The sequence below is a fragment of the Hypomesus nipponensis genome, chromosome 13 (genome assembly GCF_054491055.1).
Source record: "Hypomesus nipponensis isolate SF chromosome 13, ASM5449105v1, whole genome shotgun sequence".
NCBI lineage: Eukaryota > Metazoa > Chordata > Actinopteri > Osmeriformes > Osmeridae > Hypomesus > Hypomesus nipponensis.
This window is the reverse complement of record NC_140373.1, coordinates 6,610,542-6,631,109: the sequence shown is the minus strand read 5'-3', so window position 1 is coordinate 6,631,109 and position 20,568 is coordinate 6,610,542. Positions and strand designations below refer to the sequence as shown.

General features: G+C 46.0%; 3 protein-coding genes and 1 long non-coding RNA gene across 9 annotated transcripts in view; 1 reads left to right on the top strand and 3 right to left on the bottom strand.

The window, feature by feature from the left end:
• Nucleotides 1-2,940: 2,940 nt before the first annotated feature.
• cyp26a1 (cytochrome P450, family 26, subfamily A, polypeptide 1) lies at nt 2,941-5,839 on the bottom strand. The gene is made up of 7 exons (XM_084670206.1): nt 5,604-5,839; nt 5,250-5,474; nt 4,830-5,111; nt 4,582-4,731; nt 4,187-4,321; nt 3,922-4,074; nt 2,941-3,621 (listed from the first exon to the last, which is right to left on the bottom strand). The coding sequence occupies exons 1-7, from the start codon at nt 5,790-5,792 to the stop codon at nt 3,283-3,285; spliced, it is 1,473 nt and encodes a 490-aa protein (XP_084526332.1). The 5' UTR covers nt 5,793-5,839; the 3' UTR covers nt 2,941-3,282.
• A 1,055-nt stretch (nt 5,840-6,894) lies between these two features.
• On the top strand, nt 6,895-9,798 carry LOC146259720 (uncharacterized). The gene is made up of 2 exons (XR_014729525.1): nt 6,895-7,018; nt 9,355-9,798. It is a non-coding gene; the product is annotated as an uncharacterized LOC146259720 (long non-coding RNA).
• LOC146259719 (cytochrome P450 26B1-like) lies at nt 8,780-11,877 on the bottom strand. Its single transcript, XM_084670208.1, has 6 exons — nt 11,671-11,877; nt 11,201-11,425; nt 10,822-11,097; nt 10,477-10,629; nt 9,857-10,267; nt 8,780-9,683 (listed from the first exon to the last, which is right to left on the bottom strand). Exons 1-6 carry the CDS (start codon nt 11,875-11,877, stop codon nt 9,297-9,299), a joined length of 1,659 nt encoding a protein of 552 aa, XP_084526334.1. The 3' UTR covers nt 8,780-9,296.
• Nucleotides 11,878-12,449: 572 nt separating this feature from the next.
• exoc6 (exocyst complex component 6) overlaps nt 12,450-20,568 on the bottom strand; it is a 29,875-nt gene continuing 21,756 nt past the window's right edge. For 4 of the 6 annotated variants that reach the window (XM_084669825.1, XM_084669826.1, XM_084669827.1 and 1 more), the window contains 4 exons: nt 19,650-19,791; nt 16,925-16,998; nt 14,659-14,771; nt 12,450-14,286 (listed from right to left, as the gene is read on the bottom strand). In XM_084669825.1, the coding sequence (XP_084525951.1) occupies nt 14,154-14,286; nt 14,659-14,771; nt 16,925-16,998; nt 19,650-19,791 (462 nt within the window). In that variant the 3' untranslated portion in view covers nt 12,450-14,153. Of the gene's footprint in view, nt 14,287-14,658; nt 14,772-14,948; nt 16,315-16,924; nt 16,999-19,649; nt 19,792-20,568 lie in introns of those variants that run through there. The other 2 variants (XM_084669830.1, XM_084669829.1) reach the window with 2 other exon arrangements.

Here is a 20,568-nt window from a genome sequence, read left to right as displayed (position 1 = left end):
ATCTGGAGATGCAACTATCAGGATAATCATACATGTCCATCAGGACTACTTTCATCTTCAGAGGATAAATGGAGGTTACAGTCTGAAAACCTCTGCTACTGCGTTGTCAAATTTACCAGTAATGGAAAATTATAATGTACACTCCTTCCAACTCATGTTGAATCCACTGCATTCCTTATACAGTAAAACGTTTAAGGTCACAAGGTTGCAAGAACTGAGACCACGGACATTTTTCAAGCGGCAGTGAGAGTGCCTGGTGGACCCCCAGACATTAGAGCAAGAACTAATCTATCTCCATCGCTATCAGAAGACTCTGCTGTTGTTGAGTCAGCGAGCCTTTGAGTGAAAACAAGCCTATCCAAACAGCAGGAATGCTGTCACCTGTGTTAAGATGCTCTAATGGCCCTCTTCTCTCCATGGGGAAGTAATGGGACATGAATATCATCTCGGCTCCTCTCTCGCTCTACCTGGGGCTTTGTCTCTCAGCAGGCGTGAAGAGGGGGAGGAGGTGGACTGGGGCCCGGGGTGTGACCCCTCTGCAGTCAGCTCTAAAATCATCCTTCAGAAACACCCATCACGCACACACATACACGCTCACATATTAGCATGCCCTCCATTGTTCATCAGAGTATCAAAGCTAAGAATACTTCAAATGGACCTCTGAAGTCCAATTAACATTTTTTCCTGAAAGAAATAGCAAGAAGATACAGTGAACAATCTGTTTCTGTTCCTCCCACCTTCTTGTCCTCCCTCTCTCTCACTTTGGATGTTGACAACATTCTGGAAGACAAGCCGACTCCAGAACCTCTCCGTCTAGCCTTCAAATGCTCTTTTTTATAACTCTGCTTTTTTTCCCTTTCCCTTTCCTTACATATAAACATCTGCGATTGTGCAGTGACACTGAATGAAATAAATACCTCCCACTGAACGTGTAGAGGCCTCTCTCTTCCTGTCTCTCCTGGGTCAACCCTTCCTCCCCAGATTCGCTGAACTCTGCCTGACCCAGCAGACCTGTGAAGAACCCCCCCCACCCGCTGCCCTGATCATGAATAATAGCGATGGGCTGCTAATAGTCGACCCAAACGAGGCCGGTTAGCTCTGATATGATTCTGTAGGAGGTCAGGAGGGCAACAGACATCTAAATACTGTTAGGAGCATCGTTGTTGACTCTCATGGACCCACTGGTCATCAAAAGCTCATTTTGAAGTGGGCTTCCAAGTGTATCTTCTCCAATAAGGATGTAGCTATCTTGTTGTCAGCTGTGAGCTGCTCCCAGACTGACCCGTTGCTGTGCTACAGGCCCAATACACAGAGCGGGAGCTTCTGATTTCTCTGGGCGCCAGCTCTCTAACTAACCAGATTACACTTCTGGAGCTTGATGGAGAGGAAAGGGAAGAGGCTTGCTGTCTTTGGTTCTAATCTATGTACAACTGCCTCAACTATACCCAGTTGCTAGAAGTTTAATTTCTAATACAGTGGAACGGAAGATCCTGTTACACATTTCTAAAGTAGGCTTATAATGTTGTGTAGGTGTGTAGAGTTTATATAATTGTGTAGGTGTCATTGTATGTTTCACAGGCCGTGTATGACTGTGTGGGGTGACAGCATGGAGGGCTGAACTGCATATTTAGACCCAAAGCTTCTTGACTCTCTCTCCTCTCCTTGGGGACCTCCAGATTTACTGAGCTCAACAACAAGTGGCACAGTGTGTGAAGCAAGGCCCGCAACAATGTAGCTTTAGGAGCAATTACATTGATTTACTCTGCGCAATGTACGCTCCTGCAGGACTGCATAAAAAGAACTGGGTTTTAAACCTCTTTTATTCCTCAGTAGTAAATTCAGTATATGCGCGCAAATTCAGACAAAAATGGCTCTCAGGAAAAGAAAAGTTTTGTCTTCGCTCTGCGATGCTGAACAATAGGCGAGGCGGACGTTCCTCGGAGGAAAAGTTCAGCGGCATCTATCAAGCAGGCTGGACCTGCGCGGATAGGACAACGGGACGTAAAGGTGTCAGCCATGGAACTGGGGAGAGCGTAAATCAGGGCCGGGGCAGAGCGGGACCGGGAAACGGCCAGCTTGGCGGTGCATCTGCCAGCACTGCTACATCGCATCGTTTCACTCCAATGTCAGGCAAGGACATGTTCCTCCTTCCACATGACCCCGCCGCTCTGGGAGACGCCGCTCTTTCCAAGGCTGCTGGAGGGTTTAAAGTTGCAGTCTCCATAATGATATAGGTCAATATTGAAGTCTACGTGCAAGTCGCCAAATGGGCCCTACTGCCGTTTTAATAGTTCATTCTGTTTAAATATCCATGCTCACATTCGTTTGTGTTAACTTGTTTTTATGCTAATCATGTGTCTTGACGAATCATGGCTTCCAAATTAAACTTTTATTTCCAGATTTATGTGTGTGTGTGTGTGTGTGTGAGAGAGAGAGAGAGAGAGAGAGAGAGAGAGAGAGAGAGAGAGAGAGAGAGAGAGAGAGAGAGAGAGAGAGAGAGAGAGAGAGAGAGAGAGATTGTAGGTGAGACTGTGGATGTAATATTTTAAAAGCTGCTCCTCTGTTCTATATAGTTATTCTAAATCCTGGACCACCCAGTCTTTTTGTTTGTTGAGTAAATACATTACTATCATCTATAAACTTTTACCTGATGTTCACAAATAAACTAAAAGATCAACCTCACTATCTTCAGGGTTAATCTCATCACTCACTGTGACTTTTAACCTGCTAATGGTTTTCTGACGGTTTAAATTAACCTTAACCCTGTTCCATCTTCCTCAATAAAAACTCCATACTCAAATGTGCTCAACCTTCTTTATGAGTTGTCTACATGCATTTTAGTTTTAAACTTTAATTTCAGGTGTTTGGAAGTATGTTTCACCAACACCTGGCTGGTTTATTTATGATTAGATGTTCTTGATCAAGAATCCACATTGAAACTTTGTTGTTCATAACATTTTTATTTTATAATAGTTTTATTAAATAGAGCTTGTATAATCATGTGTGATTTAAATAAGTTGCAGTAAAATACAAAAAGCTATATAACAAATCTACATTCAAATGTACATCCCATAGACACCTTGACCATATTAAAGTGTTCCATCTCAGTGTGCAGTGCTTCTTGTTTAAAAAAATTGATATATACACAAATCTATCATATTAACATTTACAAAATACAAAACAATATATATATATATATGTATATTTCATCTACAACACGTAAAAATATCCATACAATATTTACAACATCAACATCAGATTTAGTTTCTCGAGACCCATGGCTTAGTTGCGACTGTAGTGGCTGAACTTGGTGGGGAGGTTATCAACGGGGTAGACGGTAGGTCCTGTCTTCATGGTGGGGGGGCCGTTTAGGAGAGTCCAGTCACTCTGCAGGGTGAGCTCCACCAGGAAGATCTTGAGGAGCACCTTGGCAAACTCCTTCCCCACACACATCCTGGAACCCCCGCCGAAGGGGATGTAGGAGAACCTGGAGGAGTTCTCCGAGGGCTTGGCCATGAATCTCTCAGGCTGGAACTCTTCTTTGTTGGGAAACACGTCAGCCACGTCATGTGTGTCACAGATGCTGTAGATGACATTCCAGCCTTTTGGAATCTGGTATCCCTGGAGGAGCAAGAACAATGCGTCACTTAACGAGTAGTTAAGACAACAGAGGTTATGGTGTCTTCTGATGGACACACTAATGTGTTGATAGTTTCTGCAGTAGTTCACTTTGATTATGGCTAATCCTGTGGTAATGTCTGTGGTAAATTGGACACTTGGTATTGTAGGCATAATATATTTTAAGTGGGTCTGTTTTAGCCAAGCCCATTTCTACGTCTACACCCTGTAACATTTCACAGGTTAGTACAGGGTCGAGATATGTATTGCATCTTGCACCCCAGGATCTTGTTGTCAACTTACATTGAGTTCAAATGTCTTGAGGGCAACTCTGAAGCCTCCTGGTACAGGGGGATTGATCCTGAGGGTCTCCTTGATGACACAGCCGGTGTACTTGAGCTGTTCCAGAACCTCAATGTTAAGACTCTGGCCCTGCAAGTCCACACCCTGCTCCTCCTGGGATAGGCAGAAATAGAGACTTTAGAGCACTAATACACATAGTTTTACGTAAGGTGTGTGTGTAAGTATATATACGGACATTTACTCATGTCTTGTCTTAATATCTCACCATTTCCTGCAGTTCTTGTCGAAGCTTTCGGACTACATCAGGGTTCAGTCCCAGGAACATGACCAGAGAGGTAGCTGTGCTGGCTGTGGTCTCATGACCTCCAAACAACAGCTCTGTGGCAGACTCCTTTATCGCCTAGCACCAGGGAATCAATTTAAATAATTTAGTCTATGTATATGAGCAAGGCAACTGTATCTGTGAACATATGTTACATTTTATTATGATAAAATATAAATTGTATTTTATTAAATTGTAAAGGAAATAAAAAATGCCCTATATAATAAAAACATGTGTCCCCCCCACAAGCAAAACATCTAATTTAATTACATGTAAATATACAAACGTTTCTCCATGAAGGGAGTTACAGCCTAGGATATATGGAATGTGTTTATCACCTGCATGCTAAACGGCTCGCCGTTCTTTCTGCTGCTGTCCATTAACTGCTGCAGCGCATCTCTATGCTTTTTCTCCTGGTCGGAATCCCGGATCTTCTTCTTGATGTTCTCCTCGATCTTAGAATGGATGAAGTTACGAGCTTTCAGCCCCTGCAAATAAAATAAAAAAAGTTGTACGGTTAAAAAAGTTTGCTCTAGATTGTTGGCCATCGTTCTCATTGCAACTATCACAGTTTCAGGCCACTTACCCGATATAAACCACTGAAAGGGACATCAATTGGGAGGGAGAACAGGTTCTTGATCATTTCTTCAAAGGCTTCGACCAGTTCGTGTTCGTCAGTCTTGATCTGATCTGGGTCGAAACCAAGGAGAATCCTCATCGCGATACGGAACATGAGGCGCTTCATCTCTGGGTAAACCAGCACGCACGAGTCACTCTCCAGCCATTCTTTCACGGCGCTCCGAACCTCCTCCTGAATCACCGGAATGTAGTGTTCAAGGGCATCCCGGGAGAATGCTCGCATTATTGCCTAAAAGCAAATGTTATTGTTAGCAACGTTAATGCATGATTTATCGGTTGATTCATTTGTGCATAATGTAACTATAAACAATAGAACAGCAGTACCTTCGGCAAAATTATAAAATTTGAAAGTTGAGAACTATTGTACCTTTTTCTTGTTTTTGTGCTGTGTCCCGTGGACGTTGGAGAGTGTGTCCGATCCAAGAATGGTCCGTACAGACGCCGGCCACTGCACGGCCACCAGTTTATGTTCTCCCAGCAGAATTTGTCTGACGTTGTCGGCTCCCATTACGCGCACGGTGGGGTTGCCAAAGAGGTGCGTCCTGTATATGCAGCCATACTTCTGGCGCTTCATACGAAGGAATTTCCTCCTCTGCAAAAAGGACCAATGAAACAGATTAAGTACACGTGTCTGCTACTAATAACACAAGGACCAGTCAAGGAAGGTAATGAGGTGTGTGGTAATAGTGTATTAAATTGATCAATAGAACGACGTATTTACCTGGAGGATCAGTTGCAGCGTCTCTCCAATGAAAGGTAACCCCATTGAACCAGGAGGAAGCGGGCTGCGACAAGTGGGATCGCGCCCTCGGATCATGTAAACTTCCCAGAGTTTCACCGCCACTAAAAAGAGAAGGATAGGAAGCACAATTGTGCACAGGAAAGTAGCGACTAACGTGCTCAAAGCCATTCCCGTTACGCACTCAAGTAATCAGCTACTATTTCAGAGTTTCAGGTGCAGCAAGAGTTTGTTTGCTACTGAAAGTCTGGCTGTTTATACGAGCTTTTATAGTCTTTCGGCTGGTCTCGGCCTCCTGTTACCTTGCCCAGATAAATTAGTTCACACAAAGTTCATCTTTAATTGTGGTGTCATCTCGCTCCGCCCACAGGGTCAGAGCTTCTCCAAACCCTTAACCATTTGTTATAGGCGCATTTTAATACTACCTCCTGTTGGAGCTTGACAATCCGAGGATTTAACTTTGAAAAGGTGTTAATTCCCTTACACAATAGGAAGTATCGAAGGTCTTTTGTTGCAAATATTCGGCAGTTTACAGTCATTACATTGACTTAAGCTCTGGTTCGTAATGCCTGGGGCGGGTGTAATTGAACAGCTTTCAACTGATTTAAACTTGCGCTGTTTGCGAAAATGTAAAAACCCTCTCGCTTTAAATAAATCCTTAGTCTCCATTAGGCAGATTCTGTTTTTTCATGCGGTTCATTCAAAGTTGACCCGAAAACCCGATTTAACATCAATAGTTACTCAAGCAAAAGCTTAAAACATAACTTTAGTCAAGACCATTTTTTTTTTTCATTTTTGGTTTCTCCTTTCCGCCCAAAATTAACACTGGTTTCAGATCACTGGAGTCTTTTAGACTACTCGAATTACTGAATGATTAACATATAGGATCCAAAACCATTGCCCTTTAAATGCCCCCTTTCTCAGAGTTAGAGATAGGCTATATGTGACATATCTCTTTTGCACTCTGATTGCACTACTAATCTAAAATTGGACTTTAACCCGGTGGCTGTCTTCTCATGTACAGACCATGACACTGTATCCTCGAAGCGTGAGTTATAAAAATGATATCTTGCTCGCCGCGGGTTCAAACTTGGGTCATGGGGAAAGAACTGTCACAAGGAAGGCTGGGTTATTAGTGAGCTAAAGGCTGCATGAAAAGAAAACATCCCCAGCCACACTGCATTTGGCATCACTTTTTACGACAGCTATAACGTGAAAAGGGACTGGTGAATAAGTCAGTGAAGCAGGAGACAGCTTGGCTCCGGCGTTTACAGCGACGCGTCATGGGTTTCCCCTTCCTCACTCTCTGCCGTGTCGCACTTTGGTGCTGAGGCAGTTGCCCTGTGTTTCACCTCTTAGCTCGTTCTCTATCCAAATGGCAGAATGACAGATAACAGGTCAGTAACACATCCATATTTCTCGAAATATTCAAGTAGCATGCACCTTATGCCTCAGAGAAAATATTTTTGATAACAGGACACATTTTAAATATAGACTGTTGCACAATTCAACTCAGTCTATGCGTAATTGCGCTTTCAATTTACAGGACAATCTAAATATAGTGTGAATTAGTTCTGGTGCCATATCATACTACTCATACTGCTACTAAAGGTTATTTGAAGTTCAAGTGTAAATGTTTTTGCTGTAAAGCAACATTCCTAACAACCGTTCAGTTAACTCATTCACTCTATGAATCACTCAAGGTCTTTTAAAGCAAGAAAGCACCCTCCCCGCTTCTGTGGACACAGAGAAAACTTGTAAAATATGAGACTATTTACGAGACAACATTATTGGGATAATTTGATCAGACTTCCTGTGGAAACAAGACCAGACTATCACAACTGCAAGTCAACTGGCCACCTGTTATATTTATTGGGTGTCCGTTCCACAAATTTTAGTACTAATATCCGTGACTGTTGTGTGTTTGTGTGTACGTGTGTGCGTTTATGAGAGAGGGATAGAAAGTGCGAGAAAGAGCGAGAGAGATCGAGAGAGAGAGGAAGAGAGAGCGCGAGAGAGCGCGCGCGAGGGAGAGAGAGAGAGAGAGAGAGAGAGAGAGAGAGAGAGACATAAGGTCTGTGTCAGGAGCGCATCGTCAGCGATTAGCACTAGCGAGCTCCACAATGCCCTCGGGGGATCTTTCCCATTCCCGTGCGCTGACCTGCTTGTGACCTACAACACGGACCCTGACATCTCGCTGAACTCTCGCACAAACCTCGCCAAGTTCACTGTCCGTCAAATAACGAGTTACGGGAGCTCGAGCAGCGGTAATTACAGTGGGAGAGCAGCATGATTATGTTCACAGTGATTCATTCACTGTCAATCACACAAATCAAACAGCGGGGATAATTTAAAAAAAACTTACAGTAACATTGTAAGTAGGTCAAGAGATAAACAACCGTGTCCTCTGTATGGAAAAATACTTTTTAGTTAGAGCCACAGAGTTGGTGCATTTTCTGGTTTTTTTTTAAATCACAATAATATCTCATCACATGTATCCTGATAGTCACTTCCAAGTCAGATTTCATTTAGAAATGAACTCTGTCAACATTTAACATAGCCTAATTTGACATGCATATTTATGTCAATTGTATGTGCAATGTAATGCACGTTACAACATAATAATACTAATATTTGAAAATGTAAATTCCACTGAAATACTGGCACCCATGTCCTAACGCTCCGCGGCTGTGTCAGATTATAGCGGCAAAGGACTAGATATTTGATTTGTAGGTTTACATAACGTATCTGTAGTTTGAAGCTTTGCCGCAGCGGGAGGGGGTCAAGGGAGCAATACTCAGCAGGTTCACACCGAGGTCACCCCACCGACTGTCTCTCTAGGTGCAGCCCTGCAGGCCTCATCTCTCACGGCTTGTTAGAAGCGAAGGTGGGGCTGCACCTCTCCTGTGAAAACACCCCGCCTCCAGCCCCGCTTTTCCTCTTCTATGGAAACGTTTACCGCTAGGTGTCAGAACCATGTAAAGGGATTATGTTTTCACTCGTTCCCAATGAAAGGCAATTGGTGTCGAGGAAGACCTCTCATCACCTGGTTCTACACAGGATAAAGCGACAGTTGAAAAGTGGAGAGCATGTGATCAATGTCATCAGATCAATTAAAGATCAATTGAATTGAATATTTTCGTTGAATATCACATTTATTTAAATAGATGTACAGTCAAGTCAAAATAAACATTAAATAATTCACATACCATAACAACCCACCAGGCCCACAAGTCCAACAGTGAACAAAGGCCCTCAGAAAAAAAAATGCTATAAAACTTTGTGTCTACCTCTTCCCCTAGTACTACCCTATACAAACATATAGTTGAACAGACAAATACTAATAAACAAACCAACAACCACAGTATCACCGACACTCATACCTGGCTGGCAATCAACCAGATTATCATTGTAAACATACCAGGGTAAGTAAATACCATTGGTGATGACTTCATGGCATCTATGTTACAGTTTAACACAATGTTTTAGAGTCAATAATATAGCACATAAATACTTCATACACTTCCATGTATGTTCATTTAGTATTTTACATGTCAGGAGGACCACCCAGAGGTACAAAGTAAAACCAGCCAAGTCAGAATATTTCTACTATAGTCTACAGAATATGATAGACAGTCTACTACTTTACAGTATATGATTCTGAGAAGTCAGTGTCTAGCCATGATGGGGCATACATGACACATTATGCTTTTCAATGTTGTTGTCTCTGTAGGTGAAATAGACTTGTAGTCCTTTGGCAGGGTGGACAACAGGAACAGTGTGCATCTTGGGAAACGTGTCCGTGGCCAGCCTCATCTCCGTGCTTCCCAGTACCTCCACCGCCAGGGTCTTGATGATCACCTGGGCCAGCTCCTTGCCCACGCAGCTACGAATGCCACCGCCAAATGGCACGTAGTTAAAGCGTCCCCCCGCCCGACCCTCATCCCTCTCTGGGCCGAAGCGTTCCGGATCAAACAGGTCGGGGCGCTGGTAGACGGGGGAGGTCTCATGGGTGTCCCGGATGCTATACATGACACTCCAGCCCTTAGGGATCTGGCAACCCTGCAGAGGAGAGGACAACGCATAAGAAATGGTGGAAGAACCCGGAATTGAGCAATGTGATGTTGGTGCGCTGTAAAAAGTATAGTATAGAAATAAACAGCTGTTTCAATTCTCAGAGGTCAGTGTTTGGTGTCATCCCTCAGTTCCCCTGCTAATCCTTTCATCATACTTACGTCTAACTCAAACGTCTGCAGGACACTCCTGTAACCACCAGAGACAGGCGGCAGGTATCTGAGGACCTCCCTCACCACACAGTCCAAGTACTGGAGCCCACCAATGACCTTCAGGGTTAGATTTGGTTCCTGGAAACTACACGTACCAGACTCTGCCGGACATATGCAGTTCTTGTGCTTGTCCGTGTCATAACTAGGTGACCCGGTGGTCTGCATGTCTGCATCACCACTGATGATTGACTTGTTGTTGTTGTTGTTATTGCTGTTGAAGACATGGCCCAGTCCCATTTCTTGTATCTCAGATCTTGCCTTTTCAGCCACTGAAGGGTGTAGGAGCAGGAGCTGGACCAGAGAGGTGGAGGCACTGGCTGTGGTGGAGTGGGCAGCAAAGATCAGCTCCACAGCCGTCTCCTAGGATACAGAGTCTCATTCAACTGGTGCATTCTGCTTAAAAGGCATTTCTTTTAAATCACTTCAACACCTAAGTAACACTCCAAATGATTTGTTTCAATACATAGTATTCCACTTGAATTGATATGATCCCAATGATAAATGTTCTTTATGACATGCTCCATTACTATGGAGTATTGTGTGATGTTATGTGTGTGAACATTGCTTACCTTAAGTTCCTGCATGGTGAGCTCATGGCCTTGTTCCTTGGCACTGCTGAGGATGTAGTCAAACACATGGCTGCAGCCCTCTGTGTTTCTCTGGAGCTTCTCCTCGATCATCTTCTCCATGCAGCGATGCAGGACATCTCTTGCCTGGATACCCTGACAACACCACATAACAGAATAAAAATGCTTGCCAGTTGTAATAAATGTGCTTAATGGCTCTTTAAAGGGAGTCATATACATTTCCACATAACATGTTTTGCAAATATAGCATTTTATGGCTAGCATTTAATTATAATTCCGTTTGCTGTGGAGTTTACACTTTTTGGAACAATGTGCGGCAGAACTCACTTTCCGAAGGCCGCTGCAGCACACGTCCACCGGGAGGGAGAATAAGTTGTCCATCAGCTGCTCAAACATCCTGGAAAGGTAGTTTATCTGCGTCTCCTCCACATCCAAACCAATGATGATCCGCACAGCGATGCGGAACGTCAGGGCTTTGGCGGCAGCGAAAACATCAATGGGGCCGGTGTCCAAACACCATCTGGCTATCTCAGTCTTTACGACGTCTTGTAAGTGAGGAATGTATGTATCCAAAGCTGCATGGCTGAACGCTTTGCCTAGGATCTGATGGGATAATACATTTTAAAAAGCATATTCTTAATTGATACAATATTGCTTAATAACATGCAACTTCCCAACGGAAATGGTAAATTACAATTTCCCTTACTTTCCGTTTTTTCCGATGAAGGTCTCCCACCGAGTTAACAAGAGTGTTGGGTCCCAGGATGATGCGCGTGCTCTGGGGCCACTGTGTGCACACCAAGGTGTGTTCTCCCATCAGGATCTTACGAATGTTCTCCGCGCCCGTCACTCGGATGACGGGTTTCCCCAACAGGTGCGTTTTAAACACGTTTCCATACTTCTCCCGCCTCGACACATGAAAAGAAGAACCCTGAATAGAAAAATAAACAAAACAAAAACAACAACACTTAAATCATATGATGGACGCGACAGTTTGCTACATTATTATTATAGTTATGATAAAACGACAACGACATCGGCACAGTACCAACGTGATCTCTTAAACTTCTGATAATCAATAGCTTACTTTTACACAAAAGCAACTATTTATGAAGAACACCATGCATGCGTAATTACGCACGGTAGGCTATGAACATTGGAAACTAAAGAATTTACCTCGAACAGCCAGTGGAACGTCTCTCCTATGAGCGGCCAGCCCATAGAGCCCTTCGGTAACGGTAACGAGCTCGTCTTGTCCCTGGTGATGGTCCATCGCAACGTCCACAGTTGCCGGGAAACCGCAGTCAGCAACAACACCAACAGCACCGATGTTACGGCGGAAGCGAGCACCGACAAGGTGGTACTTAGTTCGAATAAAGTCATTCTAGGGTAGCCTCTCAAGCGTGTTTTTTCAGTTTTATAATTTTATTCGGGAGTAACGCCAGTCACCTGAAAACAACCACACCAGCTGTATTTTGATACATGTAATCTTTCGTTTTTTTCTTTGAAGAGAAGAGGCTAAATAAAATGCAAATTCCAGCCCATTAAGCAGGTTGCGTAGAGACACCTTTAAATACACATATGCAAAACTGCCGTTTCTAAAATGTGAGTTGCTCTCGGGTGCGCTAATCTTTCTTTATGGAGCTTTATGAACCGTTGTATAAATACTTCATCCCCCTTCGTTGATGACGTCCTGTTCTGAATATTCAAAGCTCCTCACGGATTGCCACCAGGAGTGCCCCCATGTCTGTTGAGTTGTCCACTTAGTAAAGTTGGCAGCGACAGAAGACACTGTTCTCAACTCCACTCAACCGTTAGTGATGGTAGCTTTGTCTACCACTGAAGTCTGTTGTAGTTATAAGTTAATACAATAACACATTCACATTATTCAATGTCCTTTGCTACAGTACTGAACTCAACAAAGGCTACAGTAAATCAACTTACAGAGTCAAGTATGAGTGAACACATTTGTTGTATTTTATTATTACAGCACACAAATAAAAACGAATAGAATCAGAAGAATATCTCAGTGGGGGCGGGGGCGTATGGTACTTGTCTACAGCCATGGCAGGCAGCAGCATACTCTAATACCAGTTGAAATCGTTATGGACATTCTTAACTTAATATTAATTGGAATGTTTTACGGGATTTATTATTTGCATTTCTGTTTTCATGATGGGACTAGAAAGGAAAGGGACAACCGCCGCTCCACGGAAGGGGCATCGCTGACTGCTATCCATAAAAGTCAAAGGCTAATTCAATAGTTAGGCTCAGGAGAAGCATCATCTTCCACAACAATAAATCTCCTTTTTTATTTGTGGCAGAGAAACTGCATTATCATTTTCTTTACAAAATATGCAGTATGTACATTACATTTACAAGCAACTATTTAAAAAAGGCAAACTTAAATAATCTTCAGTGCAAAACGGTTGGTAAAAGTATAGCACAGACCAAAGAGAAACAGAACCCGATTATAAAATGTTTTTTTGTTTGTTTGTTTGTTTTCACAAGATAAGCAGACCTGCTGAAGAGGCTGTTAAGGAACCAATTAATTATTGCTTTTTATCTGAAAATATTATGTTAGCATGAGTTTATAAAGCTTTATTTTACCCTGAGGAACAAAAATATCAAATTTTTGATGCAAGAATTAGTTGTTAAAACATCTAATAATAATATTAAAATCATAATCTTGGGTTGCTTTCTTGTTAGAAGAAACACTGATTGGGGAACTATTCTATTGATTAACTGTCAAGGTTACAAGGGTACAGTATATTAACTGTAAGGGCACAGTATAATTACTGCGAGGGAACAGTATCATACCTGTTAGGGCACAGTATAACGACTGTAAGGTTACAGTATATCTGCCCATTAGGTGATTAGATGTCGTGAACAAGGTTTCATCATGCAAGTTGGTTTTTGCCACTTCCTCAGAGCTGTTGGATTCAAGCCAGATAACACGGTTCTCTCCGTAGTGTTCAGTATTCTCAAACATACACTTCATATATTTACAGTACAAACTCCACACAGTATTGCATTGTGGGGTTGTTTTTTTTCTTCGGGAAAACTCATGATCACAGACCTGGGGCGAAGACCCCATCACCACCTGTAAGGTACGAATAGGTGGAAACTCAAGAGGTGAACCCAACACATCTACAATCTACTAGGATGTATCTGAGGCGTGTTGGTCCCAGGTGTGGATCATGGAGAACATCAGTCTCAGGGTCAGACTTCATGGTCCAGTGTTCTGAGCGGTATCGTTTCATACATTCCCACTACTCACAGCTCCAGCCCTCTCTGGGGCTGGGCTACAATCATTGCACTCTCACAATGTACAAAACATAGTCTTCTTCATAGCCATTAAAAATACATTAAAAACAATTTTACTGTTCTTTCCTTTACAGAGTTCAGTAAACTGTTTTGTTTCATTCTGTGTGTGTGTGTAGGAGAGTAAATTAATTTTGTACACAATGTATTCAGTCTAGTTTACAACTGTTTATGTAGAAGTGTTTATGATCATCCCTGACTGCCTGAATGTGGTCCTGTGTAGCGGGGTGTGTGTCCGTTTTGTAGAAGCACGCGTGTCCGCACAGTACATCACGTGTGTGTGTGTTTGTGTGCGTCCCATGCTTTGTGCCCCATACGTGTGTGTGTGTGTGTGTCTAGGAGTGCTGGGACATGCCGTTGACCAGGCTCCGCAGCTGTTTGACCACCGTCTCAATAAGCTTCTGCTTGTCCCGGTCATTCTTCCTGAACTGAGAAAAGATGTTGTTCTTCTTACTGGTGTCCTTCATTCTGCAGGGACACAGCAACGAGACATACACCATCACAACACATACTGTACCAGTGAGCCTGGTTTGATGAGATATCTAACACATATAGGATAAATACATATGTAGACAAACATCAACAGTCCAGCCTGGACACTAGATGACGAGGTGGGCTTCAGAAAGAGAGAGGCAGGAGGCAGGAGATGGATAGGGGGGCAGTTAGAAAGCACAACGTACCCCCTGTAGACTCTGCATTGTTGTGGTCAGCAGTTAGAGGAGAAGGAGAGAGAGGGAGGGAGAGAGAGGAATAGGGGAAAGGCAGGGCATATTAAGTGCACAGAAACCAAGCAAGAAGACACTTATTTAGACGCGCGTGCGTGTGTGTGTGTGTACTGACTTCTCTAACAGTGCCAGGGCGGTGGCAGGGTTGACTCGCAGGTATTTGGAGGTGGGCTGTCCATAGTCCGCCAGGTAGGTCGACCAGTCCCACACCATGAACAGATCAAGCAGCTGAAACCCAAACAGACACCTGTCAGAGGATCTCCCGGAGAGGGGAGGGAGGAAGGGAGAGGACGGGAGTGCGCAAGGGAAGACGGGTGTGCCTCGATCATTAGAAGAGGAGCACTGGACACTTCAAAAGCGTTAAGAGGACACAGATCCACCCTGACCTCCAGCTAACCTACTCACAATCCTCCGCAGCTGGGCCTGTCGTCCCCAAGCTCTCACCTCCCTGCTACACACACACACACACGCACACGCACACACACACACAACACTGTTTGTTAATGTGTATAGGGGGAAACAACAGGCTGCAAGTGAATAGATGTGAGAGAGCCGGTCAGCCTAGGAGCCGCTCTTCACACCAGCAAGACGGGGATCTCCACCTCGGTCCTCTACACCGCCGTGTCAGGAGGAGGAGGAGGACCTCACCACCTCACATGGCATCACAAGCTGTCGGGAGACGTCCCGGTGTGGACGGAGACAGGAGCCCACGCACGTGTCCCCCTAGTCACTGACATTGGTTGGAATCCAGGCCCAGGCCCAGGCCATATCTGGGCTGGTCTCCCCTTGTCTCTCTGTTTTGCTCCACAATAAATAAAGTGGGGGTAATACACAGGGGGTGGGGGGGAGGGAAGGTGGGTTTGCTCCTGTAGAAGGAGCTAAGTGGTCCCAGGTGATAGGCCTACTGGCTGTGTGGCTGTCAGCTCCTGCTCATCTCTGACTCTGGCCCAGGCCTGATCTAGGCTGATACTAATCCTCTGTAAATGACTCAGAGCCACGGGGCACGGCATCTTCACAGGGCACGCCTCTTCACTACCTGTCCCTCTCTCCCTCTGCACTGCCTCTGACTCTTCACTACTTCTATACTGCCTCGGCCTCTCTACCACCTCTTACACTAACTCTGCCTCTTTACGCCTCTCTAGCTATCCAGGCCTCCCTGCCTCCACACCGTATATGCCTCTACCTCCACACTAACCTTGGTCTCCATCTATGCCTCTCTACCACCAGATGGAGGGAGACAGATTGCGAGGGAGGGAGAGGGGACAAAGGGGGATTTTCCGGCAGATCTTCTCACTGTATGGTGTCATTAACTTTGACAGCAGCCAGGAGACCACAACACGACAGGTAACCTTCTGCACAACGACCCAGCAGTTTGGGAACGGGCGCCGGGCAGGCACAATCACGTCGTAATCACGTAGCAAACAGAGCAAAGAAATGTTGGCCGTCGCTATTGGTATGTGAGGCGAGAGACTCGACTTGTCGATTCCTAGTGAGATCGACTGTGATAAATGACTGGTATGTGACACCCTGTTATCTCCCAGTGTTATATTCCCAAAGCTATATCCCCTTGCAAGTGAACAAAGGCTTTTGGTGCGCTCAGAAACCTTTACAGAAGCTGCTCCTGGAGACTGGAGCCCCAGTCTTGGTGGAGGTGAGGCCACCTGGACAATGGGAGTTGGTTGAGCACAACAATACTACCATGCCTGCCTTTATGAACAAAGTCCCCACACACCGGGGTCATCAACAGGTCACCCACGCACAGGCATGTTACCTGAACACAAGAGGAGACGGGGGGGGGGGGGGTGAGAGTGAGGTAGACAAGAGTGAGAGAGATCAGACATATGTGCAGGCTGTGGCCTCTCAGAGCATGATGGACTCAACAGTCCTCAGCAAGCGTTTCAAGCCAGAGCGGTGAAGCTGATCCAGTGATTTGGCCGCTAATCCGCCGGGCCATGACCCCGACCTCTGAGAGAGAGGGCGGGGGTCGGACTGAGGTAAGGAAAAGGTAAATCCTGACCACTGGGCATCTCTCTCTCTCTCTATCTGCTCTCAATCTAGCTCTCCCTCGTTCCTGTCCTCTGTGTCACTCACTGTCTGCCTGATGGCTCTCCTCAGTGCTGTGGCGGGGCTCTCCTGTGAGGAGCACAGTGACCCCTGAGTGGGGCTCTCCATTAGCCTCTGGTCTAATCTTTCTGAACCACTACAGACCCGCTGTCATCAACCTCTTTCTTAAACAACAAGGCTGAGAGCAGAGGTCGATGCTATACACTACTGAGTGCATTAGCTGCAATTACAGATATCTGGCAGGGGTAGTCTTTTAATAGGGCAATGTTGTGACTTTGGTAGGTTTGGCAGCGAGAGGCCAGGTGAAAGAGGCTCACCTGTCGAAGGTCGATGAACGCCAGTTGTAGTGTGTCTCCTTGGAAACCGGGCACTGGCTCAGAGCTGGCGAACACTGTAGGAACACACATCATCATCATCATCATCATTACATGCTGTCAGCACACCTTAATGCAGGTATGCACATGGTTTCTATCAGCATCCAACAGATGTAAGTAAGGATCCGTCTTCTTTAACGTGTGATACATAGTGCTTCATCCAGCCATACACAAGGTAGAGTCAAGGGCACATCCTGTTGACTGTTAACATCCACCAGAACCTGACCTTTGGCACAGTAGCCCTGAACACACAGATACACCTCCAGAGAGCAGAGAGGAAATCAGTCACTGGGGCTTTCCTGGTACTGCCATTGGAGCTACGCTGCATTGCAGTACTAATGGGGGGATGTGGGGGGGTGGGGGGTGGAGGAGCGAGAGAGAGAGAGCAACCCCAGAGCAAGAGAGAGGAGGGATAAAGAATGGAAGGGTGTAGTCCTGATGAAAACGTGTGATCTCAACCCTGACCCCTTCCTCACACTGCAGGCCTCTGGGGGGATCGGCAGGTATAAGCTCTTCCTGCACACAGGCCCAAGATTAAAGGGCCCCTGACCCATTTAGCTCTAACAAGAGCTACAGCAGCAAGATAACCTTAATGCAGCAGACCGAGGCTGGGCGAACGGGGGTCTGGGAGGGAGGCTGGGAGGGTGTGGGTTCTATCCGTCATGGATCCGTGTCTCTTGGGACTGTCCTGCTTGTGAACAGTTGTGTCTGCATGTTATTCCACGAGCCACACATCACATCCCACACACACACACACACCCTCTCACACGAGCAGTGTCATCACTGCACACACTCTACATCACTGCTGCTGTCACACACAGAGAGAGAGGCTGATGGGAGTGCAGACCCAGCACATGTGGTCAGGGGGAACCGTCTCATCTGGAACACGGCTCAACGGAGGAACTGAGGACAAAGTTCCCCCCCGGGCCCTCTGAAAAAAAAGTCCAGTCCATAGACCTAAGAGACATGCATGGGAGACGTGCCTCAGAGACGTGCATGGAATTCTGATTAGCATTTGGAGTACATCGAAAACAAAAAGGATTCTCAGTTTACACTGCACTCTGATCGACCCCAACCTCATTGTGAACCCTGTCTTGGTTGAGAGCCGCTCCAAACAGACTTGCAACCGGTGCAGTGGAGCCCCACCTCCAACCCCCCCCCCCCCCCCCCCCATCTTGAGAGACGCTGGGGAGATAGCGTGAGTGTAGCTGTCTGTCAAAACGGCTCTCGACATACCAGCCCGGCTTCACTTGACTGCGTCTGACGCCATGTCACTGTCATGTCAAGACTCTTTACCCGGGACACTTCAAAGACCCACACTTGAAACCAAACAGCCTCAAATGTATACTATTGTCGTGTCCACCTGCAGCCGTGCGAAGCCTGAAAGGTTTCGAAAAGTGCGGTTGTCGACTACGTCAAGGGATAAAGAGAGATAATGTGTGTGTGAAAACAGACACGGCTCCCTGCCCTTGTAGATCTGTGTCATTTGTCTGTCTAACCGTGACCAATAGTTTTCCATTTCTTTCAGAGTAGGGAAGTGAAACAGGGGTGACAAAGGCTTTGAAAGTCTCAGTTTTCATTTTTTGTACAGTCTCCATGTTGTCAGGCTAGGGAGGACTTCAGAGATCAAGTCTCCCACTGGAGAGAAACTTTAGGCCCGACAGAGAGAGGTTGAGAACTTGAGCACATTCCGTGGTGTGGAACTCTGACGCTGTCGAATCAAATCAAAGCCAAATCAACCGCTTACTGCAGAGAGGAAGAAGAGAAGAAGAGGGTGGTGGAAGGGGAGGAAGTGGGTAGTTGATGTTCTTCCCGGGTGGTTAACCCACAGTGGTAACTGGCTGTGGTTACTGGGCTGGTTCGCGGCGGAAGGTAAACATGCCATAACTAAAGAAGAACCTCGAAGGCAGTCAACACGCCATACTTCCTGTGCCCTCTTCTCTTCTAAACTGATAAACGCGTGTCCACGTGGAGACGCATATCTCCTCCTTTCAACAATCATTACCTATCCATTGTTACCTCCCACTGACACTACTAAAAGCCCGTATCCGGCAGTCAGAGCACTAACAGCGATAGCTCTGTTTATGTGCAACGAGAGATGCCGCAGATAAGATATCTGACAGTCGGCAGGTGTTTCCACTGGCACAACCCTGACTAAGGCAAATCTCTTGAGACATCTCATCACTTCTGCTGATTCATTTATCCAAGGGGGGAATATCCAGCAAATGATCCCTCCAAGCAGAGGGATCCGAGAAAAGGGGGAGAGGGGGACTGAAAGAGAGCTATAGATAGGGAGGGAGATAATCATCTCTTCGGCTGATGTCGGCAGACAGAGATGATGTTAGGATTAGGAAGGACTGGTGGCCTGCGGCCAGGCTTCACCTCAGAACAGTCAGGTCAAGCCCCTCTGCCACTCTCACTCAGCTCAACAGGACAGCTGCTTCAAAAAAGGCACGTTCCAGAACATTTCCCTACTGCTCGATTAACCATTAGCTTCAGCCAGTGAAGTGAAAGAGTGCCACTTCTTCATAGACCCCGTGCCGCTCCACCTCTACTTTACACCTGAGCTGAAAAGAGCCAAGCTGTGGCCTTTCAGTTGCCGTTCGTCCAACGTGTCTCTGAACCCCCGACCAGAGTTGTGGGGAAACAAGCCTCAGGCCCAACTTACGTTCGCACTGTATGACGTCCAGGTTGAACTGCTGGATGGCCCCCATGCTGATCTGCTTCAGCTCCGTGTCCAGCAGCATCTGCATCAGCGAGGTGGACAGGTGCTTGCAGGCCGACATGCACGCCGTCTGGGCCACCTTGCCCTGGGGGGGGCACCATCAGGGGGGACAGGGGAGGAGGGGAGGAGACGGAAGGAGGGAGGGAGGGAGAGAGAGACCGGGAAAGGAGTGAGGAGAGACAGAGACAGAAAGAGGAAAAAAACAAAACATGTGAGTTTCTTGCAATCTGGGTGCGGAACAGGAAAACATGGGAGTGAAGATAGTGGAGCCACGACTTCCTCTGCCATCCCTGCATTTGTGTCTGCAATTGATTAGTCGGGGCTGCCCCCGTGTTATCTCAGCAACAGTGGATAGGGTGTCGGTTACACATTGAACAGAGAGGGGCTGACATGCAGGCAGGGCAGGGCAGACACCAAGACTACCAGACTGGCTCCTGGCTCCATTGGATCACTCTCAAAACGGGTCCTTCCTTCCTGCTTTCATCCCTGGAGGCACTTTCCACTCCGGCATGATGTGAACGCATGCATGGCGCTACGCAGCTGATAGCAATCCAACCACATGTGATCAGTCATCTCTTAAAGGAAGGAAGGAAGGACGCATCTGGAGAATATTCCAACGGGACCCTGGTCTTAAAGAGCAAGGTTGTGGGCTGGTTGTATAAAAAGTAGACCGCAAACTACCAGAGCCAGCATGAACGGACACACACACACACACATGCACCCAGGACCACCTCATCCAGGGCTTGGGTGATGGGAAACACCAGGTAGGCCCAAACAGTGAACGCTTTTTAAATGATACCAGACCATATTGTTCATTGTTGAGGTAGACTAACTGGTGTTTCACTCTCCATCCCTGCTCAAA

What these genes read in the sequence shown, in the direction of transcription:
- cyp26a1 (XM_084670206.1), bottom strand. Translation starts at nt 5,792, where the DNA reads ATGGCTTTGAGCACGTTAGTCGCTACTTTCCTGTGCACAATTGTGCTT. An exon ending in CTTTCAGTGGTTTATATCGG is followed by an intron (nt 4,732 to 4,829) that starts GTAAGTGGCCTG and finishes TTTTATTTGCAG; the next exon opens with GGGCTGAAAGCTCGTAACTT. An exon ending in GCGAGCCGTTTAGCATGCAG is followed by an intron (nt 4,322 to 4,581) that starts GTGATAAACACA and finishes CCCTGGTGCTAG; the next exon opens with GCGATAAAGGAGTCTGCCAC.
- LOC146259719 (XM_084670208.1), bottom strand. Translation starts at nt 11,877, where the DNA reads ATGACTTTATTCGAACTAAGTACCACCTTGTCGGTGCTCGCTTCCGCC. An exon ending in GCTGCAGCGGCCTTCGGAAA is followed by an intron (nt 10,630 to 10,821) that starts GTGAGTTCTGCC and finishes TGGTGTTGTCAG; the next exon opens with GGTATCCAGGCAAGAGATGT. An exon ending in TGCAGACGTTTGAGTTAGAC is followed by an intron (nt 9,684 to 9,856) that starts GTAAGTATGATG and finishes TCTCCTCTGCAG; the next exon opens with GGTTGCCAGATCCCTAAGGG.